This window comes from Carcharodon carcharias, chromosome 3, assembly GCF_017639515.1.
Source record: "Carcharodon carcharias isolate sCarCar2 chromosome 3, sCarCar2.pri, whole genome shotgun sequence".
Classification (NCBI taxonomy): Eukaryota; Metazoa; Chordata; class Chondrichthyes; order Lamniformes; family Lamnidae; genus Carcharodon; species Carcharodon carcharias.
The window spans coordinates 168281628-168307515 of record NC_054469.1 but is presented as its reverse complement, the minus strand read 5'-3'; the positions used below and the strand labels follow the sequence as shown (position 1 = coordinate 168307515).

The window sequence follows — 25888 nt, the reverse complement described above, 5'->3', positions numbered from 1 at the left end:
CATGCTGCAGGAGGACCACGTCAGGAGCATGGAGTCTGTTGACCTAGCTGTATGCCTGATGGCCTACAGAGAGCGAAGAAGATGGAGTAGAGAGCGACTGAGGCTCCTGGCTGTGCAAAGGTAGGAGCAGCAACCTCGTGAAGAAGGGGCAGCAGGGGCTCCCGCACACGCTGCCCAGGAGCGACAGCGAGCCATGGCTGTTCGGTGCCTAGCATTACTCAGGGTCTATAGACACTGCCTGCCATTCCTGCAGATGACTGAGAACCAGTGTCACCAATGACTGCACATGTCTAGGGAACTGGTGGCTCACATCTGCCACTTAGTGCAGGACTTGGCGCCAAGGGGATGTGGAGGGCATTCACTGCCAGTGACTCTGAAAGTGACCTCGGCGCTCAATTTCTATGCCAGCCCTTTCAGGGCTCCACAGGTGACCTCTGTGGGATATCACAAGCCGCCACCCACAAATGCATCCATGAGGTCAAGGATGCAATTTTCTCGAGGGCACACAACTTTGTGCATTTCACCCGGGACTGGGACAACCAGAATACAAGGCCATTGGATTCGCCCGGATCTCGGGATTCCCACAGGTGCAGGGTGCCATCAACTGCACTCATGTGGCGCTCAGGTCTCCATCACTACACTCAGTGGACTTCAACAACCATAAGGGATTCCACTCACAGCTGTTATGCGACCACCAGAAACACATCCTGCAAGTGTGTGCACAGTTTCCAAGGAGTGTGCACGATGCCTACATCCTCAGTCGGTCACAGATCTCTGGAGTCTTCCAGGGTCCACAGAGGCTGCAGGGTTGGCTCCTCGGGGACAAGGGCTACCCACAGAGGCTGTGGTTGATGACACCTGTGCGGCAGCCTCAGACTGCAGCAGAGCGACAGTATAATGTGATTCATGCTGCAGCTCACAACTTGGTGGAGCAGACCATCAGGATACTGAAGATGAGGTTCCGGTGCCTGGACTGGTCTGGTGGAGCCCTGCAGTACAGTCCACAGAGGGTGTCACACATCTTCATTATCCGCTGCGCCCTTTACAACCTGGCGCTCCAATGGGGAGAGGAGCTGGCTGAGGAGGAGATGGAGGAGCTGCACATCTCCTCCGATGCCGAGGACGCCGACGGGGATGAGGGTGAGGAGGTCCTTGGAGGTAACAATGATGGGGATGAGGCTCTTGCGCTGGCTAGACAAAGCAGGTGCACTCGGGAGGCCCTCATAACTGCCAGATTTGAGGAGGATGATGTTGCAATGCAGTGAGGTGAACCCATAGATCCTCACAACTGATTTGTGAACATTTGACGCCAATTTGCTTTATGGCAGCATGAATACCCTCTGTGAGAATGCTCCTGTCATGGAGATGCAGAGGAGGCCCTAAGAGTCACTCAATTGCAGGAGGATGATGATGACATGCAGCAAGGACACTCCGTAAATCTTCACGTAGCCTCTGAGAATTTCTGACTCCTGTCTGGTCAAGCCCAGCTCGCTTGTGCTCTGTGATCAGGGTCAAATCATTTGGATGCAGCCACGAAACTTCAGAAGATTCTGATGCTTTGTCTGCCTTCAGCACCTGAGCCCTTCAGAAGCTGCAGCACAGCATCACTGGTCACAAATGCTGAAGAGATGGGGGCCAGTCCCTCCTTAAAGGTGCTGAGAGCACACAGAGAGAATGAGGGAACTCTGTGGCATGTGCCCACTACATTCTGGCAGCAATGATCAGCACCGCCGAAGTGCAGGCATCAGTAATGTTTCCAGGGATTGTGAGGCTGGACCATCACTGTGGTCTGAAGGCTGCACAGAGCACAGGGAAGAGGTCCCGGACTGAAACATCTGCCTTTATCTTGTGCAGAAAGGTTTCACATCTGAGTGACACAAACACTGTTCATCAGAACATGGAGCCATAGGCAGGGAGACATTCTTGGGAGTTTATTGACAATAGTGAACATTATGTACAAGTGATTAACACCTGTACGCAGGCTGTGCGACCAATTCTCCTTAACTTTCTTGTCCCTGCTGCTTCGTCTTGGTACTCCCCGGACATCCACAGCAGAGGTGGAGGCAGCCTGCTAATTGTGACGCCCTGTCTGTGATGGATTTGGTGGGTGTCCTCTGGAGGGCTGAGACTTAGAGGGCCCCGGCCTGTTTTTGGGGTCCTGCTGTGTGGCAGTGGCACCCTCCTCTGCCTGTAAAACTGCAGCTGCTGAGGGGATTCGGAAAAGGGCATTCAGATGGGCCGGTCACTCCTGGAGTCACCTGGGTGGATGGGCCTGGAGTGTGCACTTGCTAATCCTCCTCCTTATGATTCCTGTGGGCCCCTGGCTAACGCCTTGAGGGGAAGGGTTGCTGGAGTGAGTCCAAGCTGCTCCACACCCCTCTCACATACACACTGTTGTAGGCCAACTATGGCATCAGTGATGGAGCCCACGCAGCAGTGTGGGAACAATGTCATGGACCAAGGTCACCACGTCAGCCACTATCCTACCAGTGCTGACCTCGATGCGTTGCAATGCCAGTGCTCACCTCAGCCTGAAGGCAGATGGATTCCTCTATCCTGCCTTTTAATCTGAGGAGTGCAGCGGACATTACTTCTTGGTGTTCCTGTGCTTGCCTTTGCAGCTCCAGCAACTGTGACATGACCGAGTCCACAGGCTCGTCATCTGACTCGGACTCAGAAAATTTCTGGCCTGCAGCAGTCCTCCAAATTCCAGGGACCTGGGAAGTCCCTGCCTCCACCTGCTGTGGCTCAGACAGTGCGATGTGTTCACCAGATTGTGATCCCATGTCTATTCTAAAGCTAGGTACCACCGAGGTGTGTGTCTCTGTGCTGGTGGAGGGTGTGGGTGAGCGCTGTGATGGGACTTCGGGTGGGGGGGGTTGCCTTCAGACTCCTCTTCAAAGGTTTCTTTGGGTCTTGATTGGAGGCCCTGGGTCATGGACTCTGTCGGCTGTTTTCCAGATGTGCCTGCGAAAGCAAGGAGAGATAATTAGTGCATGGCTGTGGCCTGTGAAACAGGGCACAACACTCACAGCATGGTTGTCTGATGGACGTTGCACTGCTGAATCCTCACTTGGTAGAGCAGCACCAACCTCATCGCCAGCACAGGACCGGTCCAGACCGTGGCCGGGCAGCTGGATGCCTCTGTTTTCAAAGTCCCTGAGGACTTTGATTTCGGCCATTCCGCCACTGGTCTGCGACCTCTTTCTCTTGTTGTGTGCCAGGTTGTCCTGCATGGATAGAGATGGAGAAAGTATAAGCAGGATGCCTGCCAGGCCGGATGATAGATGTGCCTGGCCTGTGTGGGCGGTGAGTGGTCCCATGGATGGGCTGAGGACGAGGTGTGTGAAAGAGTGAATGGTGATGTCCCTTGAACCAGCAGTGAATAGGGGCCCTGTGGAATTGTGTCGGGTTTGTGTGTGAGTTGATAGTGATGAAAAGAGTGACATACCCTAGCAGAACGGAGGAGATCATTCATTCTCTTGTGGCACTGGTTGGCTGTCCTCTTCTGAAGGGTGTTGGTGCTGACCACCGCTGCCACCACCTCCAAAGCCAGGTTGCTCATGTTACTGCCAATTCTGCAGCTAAAGCGGGGGTACAGGACATCTTGATGGGCATCCACAGCATCCAGCAGTCGCACGAGGGACCTGTCATTAAACTGGGGGGCTGCGGTCTTTTTTCCTTTGCTGACCATGTCTCCTGGGCAGTGGTAGTGAGCTGTTGGGATGAACAGTGTGCTGGTGGCTGCCTTTTAAACATGGCAGCTGGCGCGATGGAATGGCAGGTGGGCGAATGAGAGCCTGCCCGCCATGGAAACGATGTGTTTCCTGTGAAAGCATAAACAATATGGCGGTTTTGGGACGATACAGTGTGAAAACCCGTCATCGCCTTAGGATGCCATTTTGCCCCCCGCTACCGCACTTAGTGCAAATTTGGGAAAATTGCGCCTCCTGTTTCTGTGCTGTTTAGTTAACTGCACTGTGGGGCTTCCATTGTATCACGGTTTACTTTCTTCTCTTAAAATGGACCCGTGCTGCACACAGAGTTCAGACTGCCTAATAATCTAGATAGATTTCTTGAGGGTTAGACCTTCCTTCACTTGCAGCATGTCTAAGAGTGTGTCATCTGCTAACCCTACAACTATTCTATCCCCTATTTAGGTCTCCATATTTGCAGCTTTCAGCCATCCTGTACAGATCATTAAGGAATGAGTCAACAGATTCTCCTGGCTCCTGGACATGCTTATTAAATTTAGCCCGTTTGAGGATTCTGTTACTTCTTAGATTAAAATAAACATCAAATGATTTTATCAGTTCTTCAATTTTAGCAATGATTCATTGTCTAGCAATAATGTCATCCACTATCGAGCCTACCAAGTAAAGCAGTGTGTTAACTTGTTCAATTTCTGTCTTTTTATCCAGCCCTGAAGTAATCTAAGCAATATATCTAAGGAATCTTTTTCTCCAAAGTCCCCAATGATACGATTGACCTGAGCCTTGGATAAGTCCAAATTGATTCTGGAACGGTGAGTTTCTGATTTATAGTTAAGAAATTTTAAAGTGTAGGTTCAGCTTGAAGAAGTTGCTCAAATGCAAGATGGTGTTGCCATTTGTTTGAAGACAAAGGGTTTATCCATGCTTGCCGGTTTTGACAGGCTCCTGCTGCAAAATGGTGCTCATGCTCAGCCTTTAAAAAATTTAAACAATGGCTGCATGGATCGACAGGCTGCAAACTTCTCCATTTCAGCACTAGGTTTTAGGGCCATTCGTCGAATCCTGGCCTTTGCTGATCTTTAAAGCTGATTCCTTAGTCACAATTCTTCCAAATTGATTAATTATTTTTTTCTTTTTGAAGCAAGTTTAGACACTGACTCGGGAACCTGGTTTTTCTGATGGAGTTTTTAAATGGCAATTTCTGACCAATGAACTATTTAAAAATTTCTCAGGACTCGCTGAGCCTGGACTTCCAAGCGATCCTACGGAGTTTCCTGCTGCAGTGAGGAATTTTAACTTTCTGCCTTCAGCTTCCAGGCCTTTCTTTGAAGCTTTTCCCAGGTGATTTTCCTTGGCGCATCTGCTTCTCAAGCTTTTCTTCAGGTCAGAACGCTTCTTCAAATTTTTCTGTAGACTTGCAGGATTTTAGTCTTTCCCTGCATTTTTTGTAAGGTTTTAGGTTTTTCCATTCATTGCCACCATGTTGTTGGGTGTTGGATACCGTTCTGGAAGTCTTAATTATGTCCTCATAGCCTTAAGTGAGGGTGATACTGTACTCAGTCCTACCATAACTCTATATGTGCCAGACCGTTATACTACTGTGGGCTGACAAGTGCCCAGGTCCTGATGGACTTCATCCTAGGGTCTTAAATGAAGTGGCCAGCAAGATAGTTGATGCATTGGTTTTAATTTTCCAAAACTCCCTAGCTTCAGGAATGGTTCCATTAGGTTGGAAGATAATAAATGTAACTCCAATATTTATAAAAGGAGGGAAACAGAAAGCGGGCAACTACAGGCCAGTTAGCTTAACATCTGTTATAGAGAAAATGTTAGAAGCAATTATTAAAGAAGCTATAGCAGGGTACTTGGATAAGTTCAAAGTAATCAGGCAGAGTCAACATGGTTTTGTGAAAGGGAAATCATGTTTAACCAACATATTGGAGTACTAGTGAGACCATATTTGGATTACTGTGTACAGTATTGGTCACCTTGTTTAAGGAAGGATGTAAATGCGTTGGAAGCAGTTCAGAGAAGGTTTACCAGACTAATACCTGGAATGGGCGGGTTGTCTTATGAGGAAAGGCTGGACAGGCTAGGCTTCTATCCATTGGAGTTTAGAAGGATAAGAGGTGACTTGATTGAAACATATAAGATCTGGGGGGGGTCTTGACAGGATGGATGTCGAGAGGATGTTTCCTCTTATGGGTGAATCTAGAACTAGGGGTCACTGTTTAAAAACAAGGAATCGCCCATTTAAAACAGAGATGAGGTGAAATTTTTTCACTCAGAGGGTTGAGAGTCTTTGCAACTCTCTTCCTGAAAAGGAAGTGGAAGCAGAGTCTTTGAATATTTTTAAGGCAGAGGTGGATAGATTCTTGGTAAGCAAGGGGGTCATAGGTTATGGGGAGGGGGGGCAGGCGAGTTGCAGATTTGAGGTTACTATCAGATCAGCCATGATATTATTAAATGGCGGAGCAGGCTGGAAGGCCGAATGGCCTACTCCTGCTCTTTGTTCGTATGTTCGTATGTACATTGAGCAACAATGTATCAGTCTGCATGGTGAGATCTGTGAAATACATTGGAAGAAAGCTCCATCTTTTGTGTCTAAAACTGTCTTTATTTCGAGCTTCTGGGAACCACAGGCATAACACTTGACAGCATCTAGGACAAAACAGCCTACTTGATTGGCACCATTTCCACCAGCAAAAAACATGCTCATTCCGCTCACTCCACCACCAGAGCATAGTAGCAGCAGTGTATACCAGCTACAACCACTGCAGTAACTCACCAAGGCTCCTCAGACAGCACCTTTCGAATCTGTGACCTCTACCACCCAGACGAATAAGGGCAGGGGAAGCTGCCAATCAGCCTTCCAAGCCACACACCATCCTGTCTTCGATAGATATCAATAAATGATGGCCTTGACAGCTGCATTCATTTGTCATGAAAGAGTAAAACACAATTATCTGCGGTTGTGCAATATTTGTTCAATTTGAATTCTAAACTTTGGACAGTTTTACCGCTCAGACGTGTTGCTCTACCTGTTGGAAATTCAGGAACTTAACGTTGTTATAACGGGCGCTAGGACCCAGAGGGATGCTGTCTCTGCTCCATCTCTGAAGGTGACCATAATGGCTGCCGCAGCAGGTTTGCGCCTCTCGCTCTTAAACAGCAAATTCCTGCCGAGCTTGGCCGCCCGTCTCAGGACTCGGTCGCTCCCGGGAACAGCAGCTGTCGGCACTACCATCCCTCGGGCTGGGGAGAAAGTAACACACACAGGACAGGTAAAAGAAAAGGCCCAGGTTGGGCAGGTGGGGAGGGAGGTAGTGAGAAGGTTGGAGGGGGGCCAGAGGTGAGGTGAGAAGAGAGAGTGAAGGGGGATTGGAAGCTAGGTGATAGGAGGGGGGGGGGGGGGGGGGTGGGGGGGAAGGGGGGTGGTGGTAGGAGGGGGGGGAGGGGGGGAAGGGGGTTGGTGGTAGGAGGGGGGGAAGGGGGTTGGTGGTAGGAGGGGGGGAAGGGGGTTGGTGGTAGGAGGGCGGTGGGGGGGAAGGAGGTTGGTGGTAGGAGGGGGGTGGGGGGGAAGGAGGTTGGTGGTAGGAGGGGGGTGGGGGGAAGGAGGTTGGTGGTAGGAGTGGGGGTGGGGGGAAGGGAGGGGTGGTAGGAGGGGGGTGGGGGGAAGGGTGGTGGTGGTAGGGGGGTGGGGGGAAGGGTGGTGGGGGGAGTCGGGGGGCGGGGGGAGTGGTGGTAGGATGGGGGGAGGGGGGGTGGGGGGGTTGGAGGGGGGTGGGGTGGAAGGAGGGAGGAGGGAGGGGGGGGTTTGGGGGGGAGGGGGGTGGGGTGGTAGGAGAGGGGGGTGGGGAGGAGTGGGGGGGAGGGGGTGGTAGGAGGGGGGGGGAAGGTTGGTGGTGGTGGTGGTGGTAGGAGGGGGGAGGGGGGAAGGGTGGTGGTGGTAGGAGGGGGGGAGGGGGGAAGGGTGGTGGTGGTAGGAGGGGGGGAGGGGGGAAGGGTGGTGGTGGTAGGAGGGGGGGAGGGGGGAAGGGTGGTGGTGGTAGGAGGGGGGGAGGGGGGAAGGGTGGTGGTGGTAGGAGGGGGGGAGGGGGGAAGGGTGGTGGTGGTAGGAGGGGGGGAGGGGGGAAGGGTGGTGGTGGTAGGAGGGGGGGAGGGGGGAAGGGTGGTGGTGGTAGGAGGGGGGGAGGGGGGCAGGGTGGTGGTGGTAGGAGGGGGGGAGGGGGGCAGGGTGGTGGTGGTAGGAGGGGGGGAGGGGGGCAGGGTGGTGGTGGTAGGAGGGGGGGAGGGGGGCAGGGTGGTGGTGGTAGGAGGGGGGGAGGGGGGAAGGGTGGTGGTGGTGGGAGGGGGGAAGGGTGGTGGTGGTAGGAGGGGGGTAGGGGGGAAGGGTGGTGGTGGTAGGAGGGGGGGAGGGGGGAAGGGTGGTGGTGGTAGGAGGGGGGGAGGGGGGAAGGGTGGTGGTGGTAGGAGGGGGGGAGGGGGGAAGGGTGGTGGTGGTAGGAGGGGGGGAGGGGGGAAGGGTGGTGGTGGTAGGAGGGGGGGAGGGGGGAAGGGTGGTGGTGGTAGGAGGGGGGAGGGGGAAGGGTGGTGGTGGTAGGGGGGGGAGGGGGGAAGGGTGGTGGTGGTAGGAGGTGGGGTGGGGGGGAAGGGTGGTGGTGGTAGGAGGGGGGGAAGGTGGGGAGAAGGGGAAGGGTGGTGGTGGGGGGGGTGTGGTGGTAGGAGGGGGCTGGTGGTGGGGGGGGGTGGTGGGGGGGAAGGGGGCTGGTGGTGGGGGGGGTGGTGGGGGGAAGGGGGTGGTGGTGGGGGGTGGTGGGGGTGTGGGGGGGAAGGGCGGTGGTGGTAGGAGGGGGGTGTGGGGGGGAAGGGGGGGTGGTGGTAGGAGTGGTGGGTGGGGGGGAAGGGGGTGTGGTGGTAGGAGTGGTGGGTGGGGGGGAAGGGGGTGTGGTGGTAGGAGTGGTGGGTGGGGGGGAAGGGGGGGTGGTGGTAGGAGTGGTGGGTGGGGGGAAGGGGGGGGTGGTGGTAGGAGTGGTGGGTGGGGGGGTAGGGTGGTGGTGGTGGTGGGAGGGGAGGGTGGGGGGGAAGGGTGGTGGTAGGAGGGGCGGTGGGGGGGAAGGGTGGTGTGGGAAGGGGGGTGGGGGTAGGGGGGTTGGGGGGAGAAGGGGAAGGGGGGGGGTGGGGGAAGGGGGTGGTGGGAGGGGAGGGTGGGGGGGAAGGGGGGTGGTGGTAGGAGGTGGGTGGGGGGGGTAGGGGGGGTGGGGGAAGGGGGTGGTGGTAGGAGGTGGGTGGGGGGGAAGGGGGGTGGTGGTAGGAGGTGGGTGGGGGGGTAGGGGGGTGGTGGTAGGAGGTGGGTGGGGGGGTAGGGGGGTGGTGGTAGGAGGGGGTGGGGGCAAGGGGGGTGGTGGTAGGAGGGGGTGGGGGGGAAGGGGGTTGGTGGTAGGAGGGGGTGGGGGGGGAGGGGGTTGGTGGTAGGAGGGGGTGGGGGGGAAGGGGGTTGGTGGTAGTGGGGGGGGTGGGTGGGGGCAAGGGGTTGGTGGTAGGGGGTGGGTGGGGGCGAGGGGGGTGGTAGGAGGGGGCTGGGGGTAAGGGGTGTGGGGGGAAGGGTGGCAGGAGGGGTGTAGGGGGAGGGGGGAAGGGTGGTAGGAGGGGTGTGGGGGGGATGTGTGGTAGGTGTGTAGGGGGAGGGGGGCAGGAGAGGTGAGTGGTGTGGGGGGGGAGGAGTGGTGTAGGGGGGGTAGGAGTGGGGTAGGAGTGGTGTAGGGGGGTTAGGAGTGGTGTAGGGGGGGTGTAGGAGTGGTGTGGGGGGGGTGTAGGAGTGGTGTGGGGGGGGTGTAGGAGTGGTGTGGGGGGGGTGTAGGAGTGGTGTAGGGTGGGGTGTAGGAGTGGTGTAGGTGGGGGTGTAGGAGTGGTGTAGGGGGGGGTGTAGGAGTGGTGTAGGGGGGTGTGTAGGAGTGATGTGGGGGGGGGGGTGTAGGAGTGGTGTGGGGGGGGGGTGTAGGAGTGGTGTGGGCGGGAGGGTAGGAGTGGTGTAGGGGAGGGGTGTAGGAGTGGTGTAGGGGAGGGGTGTAGGAGTGGTATAGGGGAGGGGTGTAGGAGTGGTGTAGGGGAGGGGTGTAGGAGTGGTGTAGGGGAGGGGTGTAGGAGTGGTGTGTGGGAGGTGTAGGAGTGGTGTAGGGGGGGTGTAGGAGTGGTGTAGGGGGGGTGTAGGAGTGGTGTAGGGGGGGTGTAGGAGTGGTGTAGGGGGGGTGTAGGAGTGGTGTAGGGGGGGGTGTAGGAGTGGTGTAGGGGGGGGTGTAGGAGTGGTGTAGGGGGGGGTGTAGGAGTGGTATGGGGGGGGGTGTAGGAGTGGTGTGGGGGGGGTGTAGGAGTGGTGTAGGGGAGGGGTGTAGGAGTGGTGTAGGGGAGGGGTGTAGGAGTGGTGTAGGGGAGGGGTGTAGGAGTGGTGTAGGGGAGGGGTGTAGGAGTGGTGTAGGGGAGGGGTGTAGGAGTGGTGTAGGGGAGGGGTGTAGGAGTGGTGTAGGGGAGGGGTGTAGGAGTGGTGTAGGGGAGGGGTGTAGGAGTGGTGTAGGGGAGGGGTGTAGGAGTGGTGTAGGGGAGGGGTGTAGGAGTGGTGTAGGGGAGGGGTGTAGGAGTGGTGTAGGGGAGGGGTGTAGGAGTGGTGTAGGGGAGGGGTGTAGGAGTGGGTGTAGGGGAGGGGTGTAGGAGTGGTGTAGGGGAGGGGTGTAGGGAGGGGTGTAGGGAGGGGTGTAGGGAGTGGTGTGGGGAGGGGTGTAGGAGTGGTGTAGGGGAGGGGTGTAGGAGTGGTGTGGGGGAGGGGTGTAGGAGTGGTGTGGGGGAGGGGTGTAGGAGTGGTGTGGGGGGGGGTGTAGGAGTGGTGTGGGGGAGGGGTGTAGGAGTGGTGTGGGGGAGGGGTGTAGGAGTGGTGTGGGGGGGGGTGTAGGAGTGGTGTGGGGGAGGGGTGTAGGAGTGGTGTGGGGGAGGGGTGTAGGAGTGGTGTGGGGGAGGGGTGTAGGAGTGGTGTGGGGGGGGGTGTAGGAGTGGTGTGGGGGAGGGGTGTAGGAGTGGTGTGGGGGAGGGGTGTAGGAGTGGTGTGGGGGAGGGGTGTAGGAGTGGTGTGGGGGAGGGGTGTAGGAGTGGTGTGGGGGAGGGGTGTAGGAGTGGTGTGGGGGAGGGGTGTAGGAGTGGTGTGGGGGAGGGGTGTAGGAGTGGTGTGGGGGAGGGGTGTAGGAGTGGTGTGGGGGAGGGGTGTAGGAGTGGTGTGGGGGAGGGGTGTAGGAGTGGTGTGGGGGAGGGGTGTAGGAGTGGTGTGGGGGAGGGGTGTAGGAGTGGTGTGGGGGAGGGGTGTAGGAGTGGTGTGGGGGAGGGGTGTAGGAGTGGTGTGGGGGAGGGGTGTAGGAGTGGTGTGGGGGAGGGGTGTAGGAGTGGTGTGGGGGAGGGGTGTAGGAGTGGTGTGGGGGAGGGGTGTAGGAGTGGTGTGGGGGAGGGGTGTAGGAGTGGTGTGGGGGAGGGGTGTAGGAGTGGTGTGGGGGAGGGGTGTAGGAGTGGTGTGGGGGAGGGGTGTAGGAGTGGTGTGGGGGAGGGGTGTAGGAGTGGTGTGGGGGAGGGGTGTAGGAGTGGTGTGGGGGAGGGGTGTAGGAGTGGTGTGGGGGAGGGGTGTAGGAGTGGTGTGGGGGAGGGGTGTAGGAGTGGTGTGGGGGAGGGGTGTAGGAGTGGTGTGGGGGAGGGGTGTAGGAGTGGTGTGGGGGAGGGGTGTGGGGAGGGGTGTAGGAGTGGTGTGGGGGAGGGGTGTAGGAGTGGTGTGGGGGAGGGGTGTAGGAGTGGTGTGGGGGAGGGGTGTAGGAGTGGTGTGGGGGAGGGGTGTAGGAGTGGTGTGGGGGAGGGGTGTAGGAGTGGTGTGGGGGAGGGGTGTAGGAGTGGTGTGGGGGAGGGGTGTAGGAGTGGTGTGGGGGAGGGGTGTAGGAGTGGTGTGGGGGAGGGGTGTAGGAGTGGTGTGGGGGAGGGGTGTAGGAGTGGTGTGGGGGAGGGGTGTAGGAGTGGTGTGGGGGAGGGGTGTAGGAGTGGTGTGGGGGAGGGGTGTAGGAGTGGTGTGGGGGAGGGGTGTAGGAGTGGTGTGGGGGAGGGGTGTAGGAGTGGTGTGGGGGAGGGGTGTAGGAGTGGTGTGGGGGAGGGGTGTAGGAGTGGTGTGGGGGAGGGGTGTAGGAGTGGTGTGGGGGAGGGGTGTAGGAGTGGTGTGGGGGAGGGGTGTAGGAGTGGTGTGGGGGAGGGGTGTAGGAGTGGTGTGGGGGAGGGGTGTAGGAGTGGTGTGGGGGAGGGGTGTAGGAGTGGTGTGGGGGAGGGGTGTAGGAGTGGTGTGGGGGAGGGGTGTAGGAGTGGTGTGGGGGAGGGGTGTAGGAGTGGTGTGGGGGAGGGGTGTAGGAGTGGTGTGGGGGAGGGGTGTAGGAGTGGTGTGGGGGAGGGGTGTAGGAGTGGTGTGGGGGAGGGGTGTAGGAGTGGTGTGGGGGAGGGGTGTAGGAGTGGTGTGGGGGAGGGGTGTAGGAGTGGTGTGGGGGAGGGGTGTAGGAGTGGTGTGGGGAGGGGTGTAGGAGTGGTGTGGGGAGGGGTGTAGGAGTGGTGTGGGGGAGGGGTGTAGGAGTGGTGTGGGTGGTAGGGGGCGGGGTAGGAGTGGTGTGGGGGAGGGGGCGTAGGAGTGGTGTGGGGGAGGGGCGTAGGAGTGGTGTGGGGGAGGGGCGTAGGAGTGGTGTGGGGGAGGGGCGTAGGAGTGGTGTGGGGGAGGGGCGGGGTAGGAGTGGTGTGGGGGAGGGGCGGGGTAGGAGTGGTGTGGGGGAGGGGCGGGGTAGGAGTGGTGTGGGGGAGGGGCGGGGTAGGAGTGGTGGCAGGGGGAGGGGCGGGGTAGGAGTGGTGGCAGGGGGAGGGGCGGGGTAGGAGTGGTGGCAGGGGGTGGGGGGGTAGGAGTGGTGGCAGGGGGTGGGGGGGTAGGAGTGGTGGCAGGGGGTGGGGGGGTAGGAGTGGTGGCAGGGGGTGGGGGGGTAGGAGTGGTGGCAGGGGGTGGGGGGGTAGGAGTGGTGGGGGTGTAGGAGTGGGGTCGGGGGGTTGTAGGAGTGGGGTCGGGGGTGGGTGGGGTAGGAGTGGGATCGGGGGTGGGTGGGGTAGGAGTGGGATCGGGGGGGTAGGAGTGGGATCGGGGGGGTGGGTGGAGTGTAGGGGGAGCGGGGTAGGAGTGGTGTCGGCGGGGGTAGTTGGGGTGTAGGGGGGTGGGTGGAGTGTAGGGGGAGCGGGGTAGGAATGTTGTAGGGGCAGGGTTGTCGGACTGGTGTAGCGGGGTGGCGGGTAGGATGGGTGTAGGGGGTGGGGCAGGGTTGTCGGACGGGTGTGGGGAGGGAGTGGGGGGCAGGGGGGTAGGACGGGTGTGGGGGGGAGTGGGGTAGGACGGGTGTGGGGGGGAGTGGGGTAGGACGGGTGTGGGGGGCAGTGGGGTAGGACGGGTGTGGGGGGCAGTGGGGTAGGACGGGTGTGGGGGGCAGTGGGGTGGGACGGGTGTGGGGGGGCAGTGGGGTGGGTCGGGTGTGGGGGGGGAGTGGGGTGGGACGGGTGTGGGGGGGAGTGGGGTGGGACGGGTGGGGGGAGTGGGGTGGGACGGGTGTCGTGGGGAGTGGGGTGGGACGGGTGTCGGGGGGAGTGGGGTAGGACGGGTGTCGGGGGGAGTGGGGTAGGACGGGTGTGGGGCGGGGGTATCGGATCTGTGTGGGGGGGCGGTGTAGGATGGGTATAGGGGGAGGGGTGTAGGATGGGTATAGGGGGAGGGGGTAGGAGGTGTATAGGGTAGGGGGAGTGAGGTAGGAGGGGGAGGGGTGTACGTGGAGGGAGGGGATAGGGAAGGGGGATTGTAGGGGGAGGTGGTGGGATAGGAGGGGTGTAGGGAGTGGGATGGTGGGTGTGGTGGGGGATGGGTGGTGGCAGGGGGAGTGGGGAGGAGTGGTTCGGAGATGGGGGTAGCGGGGTTTGGGATGGGATAGGGAGCTTTGGAAACGGGGGAGGCTGGGAGGGGGAATGTGGAGCGAGGGGTTTGGGGGAGCGCAGAGCGAGGGGGTTGGGAGAGCGCAGAGCGAGGGGGCTGGAGGAGCAAAGGGGCTGGGGGAGCGGGGCGTGAGAGGGCTGGGGGAGCTGGGAGCAAGGATTTTAGGCAGAGTGGAGGTTGGGGAGTGGGGTTTGGGGGGGCCGGGGAGGCAGTTTAGTGGTTGGGGGGCAGGAAGAGTGGAGGTTGGGGGTTGAGCGGAATGGAGGTTGGGGTAGGCTGGACTGGGGGTTACCGGAGACAGGGAAGGGAGTATGTGTTGGTGGAGGGGGTTGGGTAGTTGGGGGTTGGGGATGAAGGGGTAATGGGGCATGACTGGGGTTTGTGGGAGATGGGGATCGAGGGGGTGGTAGGGGGTTGGAGAGGACGGGGAGTGGGGGCAGATGGGGGGTGGGGTAAGAGGGGTAACGGAAATGAGGCTGGGGGAGGGGGAAAATTGGGAGTGGGGAGGTTGAGACTGGGGAGGAGGAGAGGGGAGAGTGGGGAGGGGGAATGGATTTGGGGAAGTGAGAGAAGGCAGAGGATGAAGAATTTTGAGGAAGAGGGAGGGAGATGGGGGAGTGTGGTGAGGGGGAATTGATTGGTGTGGGTGGGGAGAGTGGCAGTGGGTGGTGAGGGTGGGGAGAGCGGAAGTGGGTGATTGGGGCTGTGGAGAGGGGAAATGGGAGTTGAGTAGGGAGAGGGTGAGTTGTGTGGTTGGGCAGTGGGTAGAGGGAGTAGGGCGAGGGTGAACTGCGGGCTGGGGTGGGGAAGAGAGTGTGGGGGTTTGAGGTTGGTTGGTGTGGGGAGGAGGAGTGGAGGTGGGAGGGAGATGGGGTGGGGGGTTAAAAGGGGCAGTGGAATGTTAGAGGAAAGGAGAGGCAGTGGGAACCGCAGAGAGGTATTGGAGACTTGGGGGTCGTGCAAATGCTGTGGGGGTGTGGTTCAGGGCACCGAAGATGGCTTGCTGAGCTTTTGTTGATAGTGTTTTCCTTCACTGTTTTCCTTTTCTGATGGTGATTCACCACCTTCCTGGCCTGAAGTTACTGGTCCAGTGTGTGTCTCTGGTCCTTGTCCTGTTCTCCTTTGATGCCCACATGAACTTTCCCAAGCTAGGCTCATCAACAGCAGCAACTTCAAGCTGGTTTTTCGTACTCCCCTTAGCCAGGACTGCTGAGGGTAGATGGATTTTTAAAAATCTGTTTTCCTGACAAAATGTGTTATGCCACTATAGACTAATAAATCTCCCTAAGCTGTAGGACTCAGTTTATTACTTGGGTTTAATAATACATCCTGATATCTTGGATGAAAAGCACATTGGAGTTTGTATGATTCCTTTTTTTAAAAATGGTTTTGATATTTCTAATGTCTTAGTTTTTTTTGTTTGTTAGCTACATGTTGTATCCTGTACCTACTAGGAGTGATTACCAATTTTTTTATGGTTCATTAAGCAAAGTGTCACTCTTAAACATCTTTGATAGAATAATGCACTTTGCGTTGCTACAGTGTGGTTTTGGTTTTAAAAACAAATGGCTAGAAACAGAGCAGTGTTTGGTTTTGTTGTGATACATGAATCCAAAAAGTATCTGACATTTAGCATTGGATATGAAATTACAGTGAGGCGCTTGTTTTGGTCATCCATCCAATGAACATGGCTGAACCAGTGCAGACGTCATTGGCTTAGCAATGAGTGTATGCTGATGGAATTAGTGTGCCCCAGGACCTCTGATTTAGTGACCTTGTCCTGCCAAGAGATACCAATGATACGTCTGAGACACAAAAGGTAGAAATTGTTCAGTCTTTTCTACTGTCTAGCATATATTGTCAAGGTCTCACTACTGTAGACGAGTGCACTGAGGCTGCAGGCTTGGTAGATTCAGAGTTTGGTGTTCTCAGTCAGGTTGCTGTTGTTCCACATTCTCTTGCTCAGCTTGGGCGTAACAGCTGCAGCTTTTGCAATGTGTGTTGATTTCAGCATCAAATGACAGATTGCTGGTGATTGTGGAGCTGAGATATGTGAAGCTGTCAACAACCTCCAGTTTCACATTGTCATTGCTGATTTGTAATATGGCAACATCCTGTGCCATAACGTTTGTCATCCTGGCTTCACTGGTCTCTTTAATATTATGCAGATAAAACGCTTGAACCACCTGTGACTAGCATTGAAACTCTCCAACCGTGAGCTCTCACACTGCTCCTTCTGCAAGTCATCATACAGGCTTTTAGTTTTTGCTTGGATGACCATCAAACTAAGAGGCAGCTGGCGCTGGTTTTGATCTTTAATCCAAGAGTCTTTCCATATTCTCCATGATGCTGCTTCTAGTTCGACTTACCCTGCTAGCAATTCAAGGTTTAATGCTTTGCACACCTGGATTTTTTCCAGCATTATTACAGATTGTTCTCCCAAGCGCCCCACCAATGTCGACTGCTCGTTCTCTGGCTTCAAAATGTTTTAACAGCTCCAATTTCATTGCAAAGGTGATAGCTCTTCTTGTTTTCTTAGCAGCAGCAAATTCACTACCATCATTTGCTGGGTGTTTCTGACTCATTTGAGTGATTCCAAGGGATTGAGCACTAAATCACAACTCTGAAACAATCTCAAAGGACTTTAAAATGGCCTCTGCCTCACATGCTGCAAAATTGAACAAGGGCCAGACACGGTGGCTCCAAAATTAATCAGAAGATTAGAGTCAGGCTCTTGTGGGATAAATGTATTTTTCACCCAAACGAGCCCTGAAACAAGGAAAGCAATATTACCTGTGTGTAGTAGCAATTGCCTCTCTCTCACAGGCTTTAAAATGGCCTCTCTGCTTCACTCGATATAAAGCTCCATAGCAGGCACATCTGAGCTTCCAAAGTTAAAATTGGCTTGCAGAGTCAAGAAATGGACCTGTTCTACAGAGCAATGAGCATTCCCAGGCTTCAACTCCTTGTAAAAATCCTATTGGTTTGGATATTCTTCGCACAGAGCTGTGCGGATCGTTCGAGTGCTAATAAATGCTTCTTCTCATACTTGCTTCAAAATGGCGGTGACCAGATCTCACAACCCCATTTCACACCCAGTGTGAAATGACATTAATGTGAAAATCAAGATGCTATAAGCAAATACCGGCCCTAGAAACTGCAGTGTTAAATTGGAACGACTTTAAACAGGGCAACTTTAAGCAGGGACCAAATGCCCTACTCCTGCTCCTAGTTCTTATGTTCATTACCCTTTACAACTTTGCCTTATGCACATAGTGTCTAGGGTTGGGGTGATTTCGAGCTCAGTGTCAATTTGGCTGTGTTGGTAACACTTTAAGCACTGAATCAGAAGGTTGTGGAATTAAGTTCGTTGTGGACTTGAGGTCCTAGTCTACGTTGACACTACCCTGCAGCCACTGAATGAGTGCTGCATTGCCGGAGGTGCCATCTTTCAGATGAGAAGTTAAATAGAGGCCCTGTCTATCTACTAAAGTTGATGTAAAAATCCCTGTGGGACTATTTGAAGGGGTAGTGGGGGGGGGGGGGGTTCTGTCTAGCATTTCTCCCTCATCTAAAAGTAAGTTAACTGATCATTCATTTGCTGTTTATGGGACTTGCTGTGTGAAAATGTGCTTTCATGTTTGCCTATATAATAATGGCTTAATACTAATCAAGCTGAAACTACAAATCAGGTTTAATTAGTAATATTAAACAGTAGCAAGAAGAAAAATAGCAGACTTTACTTAGATTACAATGCTTCACAACTTGTTTCAAAATAATTAAAGGGTTTTTACGACAATCTGTCAGTTACATGGTCACCATTATCGATACTAGCTTTTTATTCCAGATTTTTTCTTAATTAACTAAATTTAAATTCATCAGCTGCCATGGTGGGATTTGAACTTGTCTCCAGAACATTATCCAGGCCTTTGGATTGCTAGGTTAACAATATAAGCACAATGTTACTGTTTCCTCATTGTGCTAGGAAATTGAGCATTTTTCCATTTCTGGTGCCTTGTGTGAGGATTGAACACTTTCAAGTCAGGTATACCATATGGTAGATGTAGAGCAAAGGTGTTTTTGTCACAGTTGAAACACAGTTTTATAAAATCAGTGCTGCCTTGCTATTCCAGTGCAACCACCTTCATTTTTCACACTAGCCATGCATTAGTTAAATTGCAAACCTGTAAACTGACAATGTTGATCCATGCAGACTGTGACCTGAGAGCACCTCAGCTCATTTCTTTGTCAGACCCATGCCACTTTTGTTCAAAAATCTGGATTAATTTCAAACCCAATCCCTAAGGTTGAAAGAGCAGTGTTGTAGCTCATTGCAAAACCCAGTCCCTGAGCCCCCCAAACCTAATTAAATTCTAAAATTCCAAATCTGTTCCTGCAAAGCATCTCATACCCAAAGGCGATGTTTAGTTGAAAAACCAAGTTTACACAAACAGTGTCCTGTTGGATATTTATTAGAATCCTATTGCGCTGACAAATTACTTTTGGGGAATAGCAACACCTATACATAATTCCAGATACTTTTCTTAATAGGCACACTTGGTAACATGTATGTAATCTACTTATTAAAGGTTTCCAGCTTCCAGTAATTTAATATACACCAACACATCCTACTCTAAAATGGTCTAAAAGCCTCATTAAGGGCACCATCCTTCTGCCCGCTACTTTATTCCACAGTAAGAAATTACTTGTCAGAACGTGTAAAGAATTACAACACTATCTTCATTTTACTTTATTTATTGTATGTTTTGCAGGCTTGGAATGGTACAGTATTTCTGTTACTATGAGCATTTCTAAAATATAATGTGAAATGCGGTTATCGCATTGCCTCTACACATTATATTGAAATATGCTGGTACAAAACCTCTGCATATTTTAAAACTTCCAGAATGTTTAAGGAGGGAATTAATGGCGTCCAGAGCTGCTAATTTAAGTTTTGCATCCACTTTGAAAAGTAGTCCATATTAAAATCATGTTTTCAGCAAATTTATGGTTAGTCAAAATAAATAAGAGAAGTTATTTTGTTGTAAGACTAACTATATTTTTTAAATTGTCTCCAGGATGTGAATGATGCTGGCAAAGCTGCACCTAATAGTTATCCTTAATTGCCTATCCTAAGGTGGTAATCATACTAAACTGCTGCATTCTTTGTGGTAATGGTGCCCCCACATGGTATTAGATAGGGAATTCCAGGATTTTGACCGAGCGATGAAGGAATAGTGATATGTGTACATCAGAATGGTGTATACTTAAAGTAGAACTGGAGGTGAAGCTTTTCCCATGGTGATGCTGCACTTCTTCCTCACAGTGGTAGAAATCATAGGGTATGGAAGTGCTGTTCAATTAAGCTTAGTGAGTTGCTGCAGTGCACTGCAAGCACAATGTGTTGGCAATGTAAAAAGTGGATATTGGGTCCAGGGACACAGATAAAATGAACTGCTTTGTCTGGAATGAAGAGCTTCTTCCATCAAGGAAAGTGTTAAGTATTCCATCAGTTTTGTGACTTGAGCCTTGAGATGGCGGAGGAGCATTGAGAGGTGAGTTATTCATCACAGAATATTAACTTGCCATGTTATAACCACAGTGTTGATGGGTCTGGTTCAGTTAGGCTTCTAGTTAGGATTCCCAGGATATTGGTGATAGAGGCTCTGTGACAGATAAGCGGTGCTGGTTGGACCTATTCTTCAACATAGTCATCACTTAGCACTTATGTGGCGTACATGTTACCTGCCACTTGTTAACTCAGGCCTGAATGTTATTCAAATACAGCTGTAGGGGGCTTGGCCTAAATAGCCAAGTGGTTATGGTACTGGGTTTGTAACCCCAAGATCAAGAGTTCAAATCTCACAATGGCAAACTATGAAACAATGTAACTTCATCTGAAACAGATGGAAACGTGTTTGTACTCGGAAGAGTTACAGCTGTAGGGGGCTTGGCCTAAATAGCCAAGTGGTTATGGTACTGGGCTTGTAACCCCAAGATCAAGAGTTCAAATCTCACAATGGCAAACTATGAAACAGTGTAACTTCATCTGAAACAGATGGAAACGTGTTTGTAGCTTGGCCTAAATAGCCAAGTGATTTAAAAAAAAACAAAAGATTATCAAGAGTTCAAATCTTACAATGGCAAACTATGAAACAATGTAACTTCATCTGAAACAGATGGAAATGGGTTTGTACTCGAAAGAGTTACCTCTTAAGTAAAGGAACAGCAATATATTTCCAAGTCAGGATGGTGAGTGACTCCTGTAGCGATGTCCTGGAGCTGAGATCACTGACCTCCAACACTCACAGCATCTTCCTTTATGCTAGCCAGTGGAGAGTTTTCCCCTGATCACCATTGACTCCAGTTAAGCTTGGCCTAAATAGCCAAGTGGTTATGGTACTGGGTTTGTAACCCCAAGATCAAGAGTTCAAATCTCACAATGGCAAACTATGAAACAATGTAACTTCATCTGAAACAGATGGAAACGGGTTTGTACTTGAAAGAGTTACAGCTGTAGGGGGCTTGGCCTAAATAGCCAAGTGGTTATGGTACTGGGTTTGTAACCCCAAGATCAAGAGTTCAAATCTCACAATGGCAAACTATGAAACAATGTAACTTCATCTGAAACAGATGGAAACGTGTTTGTACTCGAAAGAGTTACAAAGATACGTTAATTATAAAGCTTGGCCTAAATAGCCAAGTGGTTATGGTACTGGTCTTGTAACCCTAAGATCAAGAGTTCAAATCTCACAATGGCAAACTATGAAACAATGTAACTTCATCTGAAACAGATGGAAACAGGTTTACTCAAAAGAGTATCAAGAGTTCAAATCTCACAATGGCAAACTATGAAACAATGTAACTTCATCTGAAACAGATGGAAACGGGTTTGTACTCGAAAGAGTTACAGGCCAGTCAGTTTATTTCCTTTAAACTTTGTTCTTGGTTTTACAGCTGACCTGAATTATGGGCTGTGCCTGATTTATCCCAATTTTGTTGATTTGGTTTTCATTTAAAAGATTATCAAGAGTTCAAATCTCACAATGGCAAACTATGAAACAATGTAACTTCATCTGAAACAGATGGAAACGGGTTTGTACTCGAAAGAGTTACAAAACAAATCAAGAGTTCATCTTCTTAACGATCTCGTGGAGGCAATTGTGGATTCAGTTTGTTCCCTGAGACTGAGGAGAGAAGGTGTGTGGTGTTGGCGTTGCTGCTCCTCAGTGTTTCAACTGTTTCTGCTGCTGCCTTTGGGGTTGTTGCTTCTGCTGTGTGCTGCTGCTGCTGCTCCTCCAGTGCTGCTAAAGGAGAGAGAGGGAGAGAAGAGAACAGTTGCTACTGTTGCTACAGGACAGGAAGGCCAGGAGGCCAGGACTGAGTTGAAAAACAACATCCTAGGTGGGTGTCTGAACTGTGTATTTTTGTTTAAGGTGGGGGCAATTAAGGACTGTGTTTTGTAGGGGGAGGCAAGAAGACTGCCAGAGGAGTTGGGGAAGGAAGAGAGGGAGGGTGTGTGTGTGTGCTGAAACCATCTTTCTGCCACCCCTCCCACCAACCCAGCCCTTTTCCCAGTAAGGCCAGCAATAGCTGGTGAAGACATCGCCTCCCCCTGCCTGAAGAACATCAGGCCCCCACCCACCGTCCATCCACCATCGAGGACACCCACCAGGACATTTACCTCTTTCCCTCCTGTGCCTCCCTGTCTTTTACTCCTCTCCCTCCTCTCCTCTCCTGCCTAAAAGAGGGGAGGTTGTTTCTACCTCTCTCCCCCACCCCCTTTCCTCCCTATATATATAAAAAAAAAATTAAAAGAAAAAAACAAAATGGCCAATCCTTCCCGGGGTGGGCGTGGCTCTGGCCCTAAGGCCAATTCACCATCGCCTGTGGCCGGGCCCTCGAGGGCTAATGTGGAGGCGGTTTTGTCACCGGTGGCAGGGCCTCAAAAAAAGAAAACTTATGCGGGGGTGGTTGCTTCTGCGGCTCCAGCTGCTCCCGCTGCCCTGTCACCATTCCGCCTCCTGACCAGGGCCCTTGGGGTAAAGAGCTATGCTCACCCTGAAATGACAATAGAGGCCTGCGTAAAGGCTATGGCTGGGGTCGTCGGCCCCTCAGCCATTGTCGCGGCCTCTAAAATGTATGGGAAGGCCATATTCTTCTTGAGGTCCGAGCGGGCGGTGCACCTCGCCCTGCAAAAAGGACTCACTGTGGGCGGGACTTTTCTGGCGGTGGACCCCCTTGAGGCCACCGCCCAGAGAATTATTATTTCGAACGTCCCGCCTATTCTATCCAGTGAGCTCCTCCTCCCCCACCTTAACAAATTGGGGGATGTCAGGTCGGGGGTTGCACCAATCCCGCTCGGCCTCAAAGACTCGGCCCTCCGCCATGTGTACTCCTTCCGGCGCCAGGTATTTGTCTGCTTGGCCCGGGAGGAGTGCCTGGAGGGGGCCTTCGTTATCAATTTTGAGGGGACCGCCTATCGGGTCTTCTGGACCGTGGAGGGCGTGCGGTGCCATGCTTGTAAGGAGGCGGGGCACGTGAGGAAGAACTGCCCCGCCTCCAAGGCCACGAGCCCCACCCAAGCGGCCACGGCTGGCACTGCCCCTCCTCCCCCCGCCACCACTCCATCTCCCTCCCCGCAAGGGGAAGCGACGCCGGCGGCCACTGCCATCTCGGCTGCCGGTGAGGCGGGGGGAGAGCCCCCGCGCCGTAAGAAGGCGCGGAGGAAGACCCGCAACCTGGAGGCGGCCCCTGAAACGCCCCAAAACCCCCAAACACCTGCAAGCACCGGCTCGGGGGAAAAGACATCACCCGGCCCCGGCGTCGTGTCCGCGTGTGCTCCCGGGCCCGTGGGTGCTAAGGCGCCGAGTGCTGGGCCCGGCGTCGTTTCTGCGCGTGCTCCCGGGGCCGGCGGGGAAAAGACGCGGGACCCCGAGCCGGGGAATCTAACGCCCAAAACCCAGAGGGTGGAGTGTCCGGGAGGGCTGGACAAGGAGGAGGGGGCCTCGGAAATGGAGGTCTCCCTAGCCCCCAGCCTGACCCGGAAGAGACGTCACGCTTCGGAGGAGGAGGTGGGTGATGCCCAAACTGAAGAAGTTGGGTGTGTCCCTTCCCCCGATGAAGAGGTGGTGGCGTCTCCGCCAAGTAAAATCTCACCCTGTCCTCTGGGGGAACTCAAAACCCCTGCACCGACTCCCACCGCTGTTACCCCTGTCAACCTGCTGCAGTCCCCTGAACAGGGCCCCTCGGGGGTCACTGAAGGCACCTCACTTGAGGTGGTGCCCGACTCAGAGACCCTCAATACCCCCGAGGTACCTTCTGGCTCGTCGGGGCACTGTAACTTTCAAAATTTAAAAAATGTCAACGGGTCATTGGGTGGCAGCGAAAAGGGAGGCCTTCCCGCTCCCTCCCAAACCTTAGCACCGGGCGTCCTAGTTTTGGGTCAGGAGCTTGTCCTGAGCTCCCCGGACGACCCGGTGCCGGGAGGAGAGCGGGCATCAGAACTGCCGCTGCCCTCTGACCCAAAACCTTTAGAGGAGACCAGAGAGGACCCCTCTGGCCTTGATCCTGGGGGTGGGATCGAGGCACAGATAGAGCCAGCTGGCAGCTCCGAATCAGCCCCCGTACTCAATGCGGGGGAGGGGTCGGAAGCTGGAGGCGACGACCTGGAGGAGGACGGGGTGTCCGTGGTGAGCGCTGGAGATTACGCTGAGTCGCTCTCAAGTGAGGTGGTGGATCCCCTGGTGCCCTCCACTGACTCCCCCCTCATCCCCCCAAGGGAACTCCGGGACTTTTTGGCGAGTCATCGCGGTCGCCGAGACAGGGTTCAGTTGGCCTTGGACCGGTGGCATTCTTTTCCGCTGGTGTTCTGGTCCACTCGCGAGGCTCTCAAGTCTCCTGAGTTGGATAGGAACGCGCGGCGGAGGGTCCAAACGTTTCTCGCTGGGCTCCTGAAGGAGAGGAAGGACTAAAAAGTCCTCTACTTCTTTTTAATGACTTAAGGTGAAGGTTTGATGTACCTTTGACAATGAAGACGACTATAGCCAGCCTCAACATCCGCGGCAGCAGGGCCGCACAGCGCAGGTTCCAGAACTTCTCGGTCCTCAGGGACGGGAAGTATGCGTTGTGCTTCCTGCAAGAAACCCATACCGTTCCGGGAGACGAAGCCATGTGGCTCCTGGAGTGGCGAGGGGGGGGTCTACATGAGTCACCTAGCCTCCAATTCTGGCGGGGTGGCTATCTTGTTGGCCCCGCATTTTCAGCCGGAGATCTTGGGGGTCAAGGAGCCGGTGCCAGGCCGGTTGCTGCACCTGACAGTGCGACTGGGGGGGGCGGTGCTTCACTTTGTGAATGTGTACGCTCCCCTGGGCACGCAGCAGCAAGCGAGCTTCTTTGAAGAAGTGTCCACTCATCTCGGCTCCATCGACGCTGGCGAGTGCATCGTCCTCGGGGGGGATTTCAATTGCACCCTCGGGGTCCGGGACCGTCACGGTACCCCGCACTGCACACGAGGTGTGAGTAAGTTGCGGGACCTGGTCAGGTCCTTCGACTTAGTGGACGTCTGGCGAAATCTCCATCCTGACTCCAGCGTGTTCACCTTTGTGTCACCTGGAGTCGGAGCGTCCAAACTCGACCGCCTTTACGTTTCGAAGGCGTACGTGTCCTGCGTTCCGGCTGCTTCTATACAGCAGGTTCCGTGCACGGACCACCGTCTGGTGTGGGCGGAGCTCACTTCGTTCTGCGCTCGGACGGGGTCCGCGTACTGGCATTTTAATAACCTGTTGTTGGAAGGCCAGCGGTTCCTGGACTCGTTCCGTCGCTTCTGGGCCGGCTGGAGAAGGAAGCGGGGAGGCTTCCCCTCCTTGAGGCTATGGTGGGACGTGGGCAAGACTCACGTCCGAGTTTTCTGTCAAGAGTACGCGAAGGGGTCGACAAAGAGACGCAAATCCAGGGTCGAGGAGTTGGAGAAGGAGGTGCTCGACCTGGAGGCACGTCTCCGTCAGCCCGACGCGGACCCGGCCCTGCGGTCGGTGTACGATGAGAAGAAGGGCGCGCTGCGGGACCTGCAACTGGTCGGGTCTCGGGGCGCGTTCGTGAGGTCGCGGATCTGTTTCCTTAAGGAGATGGACCGTGGCTCTCCCTTCTTCTACTCACTGGAAAAAAGGCACGGGGTCCGTAAGCAGCTCTTTACGCTGCTGGCCGACGACGGATCCCTTGTCTCGGATCCGGAGGGCATCAGGGCCATTGCCCGAGATTACTACACTGCCCTTTTCTCTCCGGATCCGTCCAGTGAGGAAGCTTGCAGAGTTTTGTGGGAGGACCTGCCGCAGGTCGGCCCGGAGTGCGCCGGAAAGCTCGACTCCCCTATAAGTCTGGGGGAGCTGACCGGCGCACTCGATGGTCTTTCTAGGGGCAAAACCCCGGGACTAGACGGGCTGACCGTGGAGTTTTCTTCAGGGCGTTCTGGGACGTCTTGGGGAGCGACTTCGCGGGGGTCCTGGGGGAGAGCATTGCTACCGGGGAGATGCCCCTTTCGTGGCGCAGGGCCGTGATTGCCCTGCTGCCGAAGAAGGGGGATCTCCGCCTTCTTAAAAACTGGCGCCCGGTCTCCCTCCTCAGCATGGACTACAAAATCTTCGCCCGAGCCATGTCTTCTCGGCTCGGCACCGTGCTGGACCACATGATCCACCCTGACCAGTCCTACACCGTCCCGGACCGAACCATTTATGATAACATCCATCTGGTCCGGGACATCATCCACCATTCCCAGAGGGCTGGTCTGTCGAGCGCCTTCCTGTCTCTCGATCAGGAGAAGGCATTCGACAGGGTGGATCACGAATACTTACTCGGAACTCTGCGAGCTTTCGGGTTCGGGACGCATTTTGTCTCCCGGATCCGACTTCTGTACACCGCCGCGGAGTGTCTAGTGAAGGTTAACGGGTCCCTGATGGCGCCCCTTCGCTTTGGGAGAGGGGTACGTCAGGGCTGCCCCCTGTCTGGCCAGTTGTATTCTATTTGCGTGGAGCCTTTCCTGCGCCTCTTGCGGAGGAGGTTGTCGGGATTGGTTCTGCGCGGGCCGGGCATCGGGGTGGTCCTTTCGGCTTACGCCGATGACGTGCTCCTTATATTTAGTGACCCGGCTGACCTGCGGAGG

The 25888-nt window shown here is 54.7% G+C and overlaps 1 protein-coding gene across 1 annotated transcript in view; it reads left to right on the top strand.

Annotated features, from left to right (window-relative positions):
• The first annotated feature begins 3772 nt into the window (after positions 1–3772).
• The window catches only part of ndufs6 (NADH:ubiquinone oxidoreductase subunit S6), a 39604-nt gene continuing 17488 nt past the window's right edge, over positions 3773–25888 (top strand). Inside the window, exons 1-2 of the mRNA XM_041183998.1 lie at positions 3773–3784; positions 6728–6997. Coding sequence (XP_041039932.1) covers positions 3773–3784; positions 6728–6997 — 282 coding nt within the window. The remainder of the gene's footprint in view (positions 3785–6727; positions 6998–25888) is intronic.